The following is a 7,695-nucleotide window of genomic DNA, read 5'->3' as shown; positions in this document are numbered from 1 at the left end:
TGTAGCAATCACACTCACCTCAGAAGCAAGCACCTCGGCACTAGTGTCAGAGTTATAGGGAACTGGGTCTCCTATGAATGTCCTGATGATGAAAATTGTAAAGCAGCAATATATTATAATGCATTTAACATCTCTCTCTCTTTCTCTCTCTCTCTCTCTCTCTCTCTCTCTCTCTCTCTCTCTCACACACACACACACACACACACTCTCTCCACCCCCTCCTCTCTCTCTCTCTTTCACTCTCTCTCTCTCTCTTTCTAAAAACATAGTGGCAGTCTTGTCACAGATCCGTGAGTGTGAGCAATTACCGCGATAGTCGATGGGTGGTACGCTAAAGTGTGGAACCTTCTTCCATACATAATTTTATGCGTAGATTTTCACATAGCATCTCAGACCTCTACACAATGTTGGTAGATGGCGGAATGAATTGCGTTGCAAAAATACAAGAATATAGGCTAGAATTATACTCAAAACCCCACTGAGCACTCACGTGTTACGTGCAAATGGGTTGTATGGCTGTTTTAATTTTGTTTTTAAACACAGGATGCATGCACTTTAAGCTTGCATATATGACAAACCTATGGTCTGGCCAAAGTCAGTGGAGTAAATCTACATACATCATGTGTATGCATACTTGGCTTAAGATACTTACTTTATATACACTGGGAAATTGCCATACGGAGGTAACAATGGCAATTTATACATGTCGTAGAATTTTTTCAGCAAACCTAAGGAACAGAAAATAATTGCAGAGACAAAACAACTCTATGCACATTTACAGTAGCTCAAAATGTAATTCTATGCTTTAACTTTTATGCGTCATCATGGTTTTAGTGGCCTTGATAAAAATAAAGCACAGCATAGGTAAAACATTCTAAAAGAAACCATATGATCGATATATCAGGATTTTGTGAGCAGTTAGATCATTTGCCAATTGTATTCACCACTTAGTGTAGTAAAACAGGGCTGTAGCGGCCGCCATGGCAGCACGGCACTGCCGTGGCACTATTTTGACAAAAAAATTGTGCAGGGAACCAAGGAGCTAGATATACCAAGGAGATGAAACGACACATGCGTGTGCAGTCATAGTTCCTACTCATAACATATTTTAGATACTTTAGTCAAAACATCAGCTTTAGCTACATTCCTTTTTGAAATTTACAAATTGATCAGAATTGGTTGCTTTCAACATAGCCTGAAAATGCAGGAAATGCCATTTACAGGCTCTAAATTTCAAATTTTTTCTTGGGGAGGGCCCCCAGACCCCCCACATGGGCTTCGCGACTGCGGCACACACCGTAACCGCTACTTATGCCTGGGTGATCCTACATTTTTCTGCAGTAGCACATATTGGGAGGCCACTACAGCCCTGTAAAATCAGCACTGTTATTTATTTATCTCATTTTGCGAAGGTGGCGAACGCCAACAGTAGCCCTGTGAGTGATGCTACTCGGGTACCTACTACCTACTCACTCTTAAAGAATCCAATATGCAAATATCGAAATGTTTCTCGGACATTCATTGTGAAGACCGGATATACAGGCTGTAATAGAGAAACAAAGAGAAACGTTTATGTACGTTAGATGAGATTAGCTATGTGGCATTGTTCCATGCAAAAATGCCACCCAGCAATAAATATCTTCCATTTGTCATGTTGATATGATTCTTTTACACATTGCTGAATGCAAGCACAAATGCAATCATACATAAAACAGTTACCTATACCAATCAGTTGTGATATTACCGAGCTAAATATTGGCAGACATGTATGCCACTCATGTACATGCAGCATGTTCTAGGGCATTTATATGTAATTACAACACAGGTTATAAGCATATATTGTCATTATTTATCATATCACACTCAACTACAACATGCTTTTATTCTAATATCAAGCTTCTAACAAGCATCGTGCACTATACACGTGCGTTTCATCAGGAGTAAAATAATTGCTGATAATGTTTTCTTCAGACAATAACAGATAACTATGCTGTTATCCTACTCCTGATTTTAACTACATGAACGTCACCCCCACATGTGCATGGATGGCATACACCCAGTAAGTGTGATTAATCACTTACTGCATTTGCACGGAGTGCCACCTTGGCAAACCCTGATCGTCTACCCCAGAGGATCGTGTAGTTTTCATCGGAGAACATGGCTTCTCGAACGCCCCCTGGTGAGACGCCCATCAACTCACCCTGGTTAAGCAGCTGCAACATGAATCATCATTCAAAATATGAGGGCAAGTTCTCTTACACAGTACTAATAATCAAGTCCTGTTTCAGTAAATTTATATACTTTACAGCCCTTTCAACCATGACTCGATGATTCTGTAAGATGCACCCAGCTTTAGACAAAGTCCCATAACCAAAAACCCATTTTGATGGGCATGCTGGAACTAAATACAACCGACTGTAATAATAATAAAAAAATAAAATAATAACAAAGACTGCAAGTGTTTAACAAAAGCCTGGGTAAAATAGCTATTAATATGGCATTCTCCAATGAAAAGCTGCCTCAAATGTTCATGTACACACACTACCATTTCTTGATTGCTACATTAAAATGTTCCCAAAATGCCACGTTTTGCACAAACAAGCCTTGTGAATTGATGAATATAACTTGCAAAATGTAACCAAACCGTCATGTCTGTACATTCAAAATTTACTTCAGCATGCAGAGACAGCACAGCAACAGCGCCACCAGGGTTCAGCTTAGTGTATGTTCACTCATCTGTGATTATCCTTTTCAAATACTTTGTGCAATGAAATAAAACGTTTTTTTAACGCCAATAGTAAAGTAACATTCAGAAAATAATATTTTGATCAAAATTACTTTCATTATTAGATATTTGCACAATCATACAAGTTTCGGCTTATTTGCGAACATTTAACATGCCCTAATGACATACAGATATATATGCAGAGAAGTTAAGTCACGCAGGAGTCAGTGTATAATACGTTGCACCTGAGCATTCCATGCTTTTAGATGTCAACATGGGAATGCAAACCTTGAACAAGGCAGCTTTTATGTAGAATCTAGCTGAGCACAATATTTTTATGCACAAAATGCTTGCATAGAACACTATACTTGTGATTAGATACATTGATGGATATAGATGTACAGTCCGACTACCTTTATCCGACCACGTCGGGACCGGCACCCATCCGGATATGGGATTTGGCCGGATAAGAGAGTAATGCCTAAACACAGCATTTCTATGCAGTTCAGTAGGGTTTATGCATGTGATAATGTATTTACTCGTTGCTACGATTGATTATTTGTAACAAACTGTCGTGTTTTATGGTTTATATAAAATGGAAATAAAATGAAATAAAACAGAAATTTTACCACTTTGGTCTGTTTGTTTCTTTTGTGCTGAGAACTAGGGCTGTAACGATCAGGCTGTTACATGTGTGCGGCAGCAGCGCCTTTGATTGAAGTACGGGGCTCGATCGATCGCGAGTGCATAGCGAGGTAGCGCGTTTCACTAACGTCCGCTAGTAAAGTTGTTCGTTAACGGACGAAAGTTGTCCGGAGGCATAGCGGACAACACACACACACGCACGCATGCACGCACACACACATTTTTGTTCATTCATATAGTATACAATGTATATATCTTTTATTCCTTGGTAGTTTTTACAGCATCAACAAGTGAGTACGTATTCGTGAAATATTCGTATTAATATGGCCGTATATTTATACATGTACATGTACATGGGCGTTTGCTCTTACGGTAAGTGTGTTTGTTTTGTGTATGTGATAGCTGTGCGCTCTTACGATAATCAATGTGTACATCGCGCGAGAATCATTGGTACATCGCGCGAGTTTTGAGCGAGCTTTCAGCGAGATTTTTAGGTGGAAATAAATGAAAAAACAGAGAACATACACTGCGAGATCGCGGCCGGTTAATAGAGATTTCCGGATAACGGACGGCCGGATAAAGGAGGTCGGACTGTAAGTGTAATGTGGATCTACAGTGTTGCGAACATGACAGTACCTTAACAATTAACAGGTATTTGTCCATGCAGCCATGGACTGCTGTCATTTTTATATTGTAGTTAAAAAATCACTTGCATATATTTTACTGCTCCGTTAGCATTATACTATACCTTTACATTACTTAATTTGCATTATAATTGTAGAAGTACAAGTAAATTAAGCGTAATCTCACCTCTACACAACTATCCTGTGAACCAGGTATCACATTAAACACTTCCATTAGCAGTTTCCAACCTGCAAATATTAAATCCACATATTAAAAAAGTTAAATGTTGAAAATTTAATGAATGAACTAATGTGCGTGCACGCACGCATGTGTGCATGCATGTGTGTAAAAAACAACAACTGAGTGCCTATTTTTGCCCTACCACCTTTAACAGAATATTGACAATTACTGGGCCCCTGGTTGTATTGACAGAAAATGCACAACTTTAACTACCCTGATAGATTCATATGCAAGAGTAAGGAGTAATCAATTTGCTATAGCAACAACATGCATACGTATATCACAAAGATGTAAAAAAAATTCACCTGGGACCTTGAAGAGGAATCTGTCTCCTATGACCTTCATGTTTCTGCGTTTATGCAGAATGATCTTTGCAGCCATGTAGTAGAAATCTACAGGAATCGCACCATGGTAATATACCAGCATGGCCGAACCTCTGTCCGGTATTTTTTCTAGTCCTTCGAGTTCGTAGCCTATCGAAAACAAAACCATCCATTAAAGATATCGACATGTATAATTATATGTATCGACACAGTACAATCAGGTAGAGACACATAGTGCAATATAATTTATGTTTATAGTTATCAATATTTACACATATATGCAGTTATACACTTGTTATTATCTTCTAATACTAACATGAACATCATTTATATAACACCATATTTGCTAGCATTTAAGCTGCTAATGATCAACTTGTGAAAATACAGCTAGTTACTGCTAGTACCCACCGTGCCACAGCCATCCCCATGCATCCCAAAAGCTAGCCAATGCACAGCGCGCACCTTCCCAAACGTCTCTGCTTTCCAGCACTTCATACAATCTATGCCGGTGCCTATATAGGTTAACATATGCTACAAATTATTGCAAAGAAATGTAATACGAGGCAACTATGATCAAGAGCAATAGTTATTTACTATGTACATATAAGCAACATGTACTTTTGGCACATCTGGCTTTTGTCAAATATACAGTTGTCCCATATATACTTTCAGGTTGGCTCACAGATCACAGCACTCGAGGTAACTACTGGGCAGATTGATAATAAAGATTAATTCAACCAAATTTCCATCACTGAGAGCACACCCTAGCTAGCTGTTACAGCGGGCCGTGCTGTTAGATTCGTTTCTTGTATTTTTCCTATCTGAAAAATGACTAGGAACCTGTCTAACAAGTAAGTGAAGCTCAGCGTGTCAGATTATACGTGCTCACGGAGGCACCCCTCTTGTAACACAACTTATGTATTAATATTTTTATAGTTATTAGATCAAATGAGTCAGAGGTGCCTCACAGTGATCTTTTCAGTGGTCACATTGGTGGTCACAGGATATATCCAGATGCATGGCTAAGAATATTAAACATAGAGTGGGACATGGCACTATACAATCTATGTGCAATGGGGGAGGTTAGTTGTCGGAGTATCATACTGTTGTCACTTACTTGTGAATGGTGAGAAATAGAGCGGACCCATACAATAGAATCATGATGATCAGGGGTAGAAGAAGGACTATAATCACTGGTGTTATAAGCCATAGCACCCATCGCATGTAGTCCAAGTCCATCTCAATGTTGTGCTGAGCTATGTGTATCAAACTCTTCTTTCCATCCTCCAAAAATTCAGTGACTACGACATTTAGCCACGAGATCATAGACTCCATTAGTCAATGTATCTAGAATGCCTATACAATAAGTAAATATAATGCAGGGTTTCTTCTACGTAGGAGGCACTGCGGCGCACCGCCGTTGTCAAATTTAACAACACCGAACGTTGTGAAAATGTTTCTGTATTTACCCGCCGTTGTCAGAATAGTGTCAATCCAAAAATAAATAGATCAACACGTGCTTATGACTATATACATGGAAAATCGTAATGAAATTCACAGCAACGTTTCTTTTTGCGTGCCGGCACACTCCTGTGTCATTTCCGATTGCAGCTTTTTCCTAGATTCTGGGAAAGTTTTGCTGTCGCTCCCTCATACCAGCAGTGCCCACCCCTACATATACAGCAATAAGCATGCCCACGTAACTGTAACAATCAGTGCATTCGCCCCCTCCCCCCGTACTTCAATCAATGCCGCCTCAGCCAGCAAGCACGAGCCACGATGTGCACAGCACAGACGTGGGTAACAGGGGTGCATGTCGCAGGCTGCTTTTTTTCTTTCTTTTTTTTTCTTTTGCGTGAATGCGTGAGAATGCGTAGGGCATGCGGGAGTGCAGGAAAATGGGTCCAGATGTGTGTCTCCCGCGAAATGCGTGATAATTGGTAGGTCTGCTAACAGAACTAGAGCAGAAACTAGAGAGGAAGACTGCTAACTAAAAGGTGAAATTTTATTTTCGGGGTGCCTCAAATGCAGTCCAAGACATTCAATTTTTTTAAATTTTGCTGGGGGAGACCCCCAGAACCCCCCTCTACCTCTTCCCGGCATCTGCCTTTGAATCCACATTCGTGCCTACTGCATGCCTTTGAATCCATCATGCACGTTTTTCCCCAAACTGGCCATTAATACCGCCGTTGTCTAATTTTCCCTCAGAAGAAACCATGTATTGCATCCATGTTTAACAACAATGCCTAAAGAAATGCATTTTTCTATATACTCACTGTAGAGGTATAGTGCGTGCATGCGTTCGTGCAAGACTTTGGTACCTGGTAGTAAATACATTTCGTGTTTATTTACCATCATTTTACTATTGAATTTAAAACGTTCCAAAATCTAAGTGTCTGCGGCATTACCATTACTTTTTTATCAGTACGAAAAGGCGCAGCAATTATCACTTTTCAACGAGCAGCAGTAACATTTGACGATTTTTCATTTCAACAACGAAGAACGATTACCAATCCGACTGGTAGTGGTAGTACCACAGGCACAGCTAGGCACTTGCGACTGGCTGGTCGGGGTTCGATAAACAGCAACCCCGTTCTGCACCTACCGTACGTAGTGTGTATAAGAGTGTATATGAAAGTACTACTCTCATTAGCTCTAGTACTATAGCCCGCGGATCGCTGCCGCAGGGCTATAGCACATTCTGCCATAGCTGTAATCTAAGCAAATGGTCCAACTGATGTGACTCAAGGCAGCTATTGTGCGTGAAAGGGTGCATGTATTATTAACGGGGGTGGTGGGTAAACTCGCCCTGATGCGCCAATGTGCGCACAATCGGGAGCACAAGCAGGAACACCCCCGTTAATAATACATGCACCATAGCTGCCTTGCATTTTGCCAACATATCCGGTGACATTACGCGTGCGCACGCCACATGATTTGAAATGTAATTTCAATAAGTGCTGACTTTAAGGAATAACAGCATAAATACCTGGTGTAAAGTTGTGGAAGTGTTCAAAAAGATAGGTGAGATGTCCATGTTGATAGATAAGTGTTAAAAAGCCCGATCATTTTACGTTTTGCAGTGGCTACGGGTACGCCAGGCGTATCTTAATGTCTCGAGGCTACGGGTACGCCAGG

General features: G+C 40.4%; 1 protein-coding gene across 1 annotated transcript in view; it reads right to left on the bottom strand.

Annotated features, from left to right (window-relative positions):
• Positions 1-6,854, bottom strand: part of LOC106815683 (transmembrane protein 68-like) — an 8,091-nt gene extending 1,237 nt beyond the window's left edge. Inside the window, exons 1-9 of the mRNA XM_014820183.1 lie at positions 6,834-6,854; positions 5,675-5,858; positions 4,966-5,069; positions 4,540-4,707; positions 4,181-4,242; positions 2,082-2,213; positions 1,474-1,543; positions 653-728; positions 7-82 (exon numbers count right to left, since the gene is read on the bottom strand). Coding sequence (XP_014675669.1) covers positions 7-82; positions 653-728; positions 1,474-1,543; positions 2,082-2,213; positions 4,181-4,242; positions 4,540-4,707; positions 4,966-5,069; positions 5,675-5,796 — 810 coding nt within the window. The 5' untranslated portion in view covers positions 5,797-5,858; positions 6,834-6,854. The remainder of the gene's footprint in view (positions 1-6; positions 83-652; positions 729-1,473; positions 1,544-2,081; positions 2,214-4,180; positions 4,243-4,539; positions 4,708-4,965; positions 5,070-5,674; positions 5,859-6,833) is intronic.
• Between the last annotated feature and the right edge of the window lie 841 nt (positions 6,855-7,695).

This window comes from Priapulus caudatus, unplaced genomic scaffold, assembly GCF_000485595.1.
Source record: "Priapulus caudatus unplaced genomic scaffold, Priapulus_caudatus-5.0.1 Scaffold1175, whole genome shotgun sequence".
NCBI classification, from domain to species: domain Eukaryota; kingdom Metazoa; phylum Priapulida; class Priapulimorpha; order Priapulimorphida; family Priapulidae; genus Priapulus; species Priapulus caudatus.
This window is presented reverse-complemented; position numbering and strand designations above follow the sequence as displayed.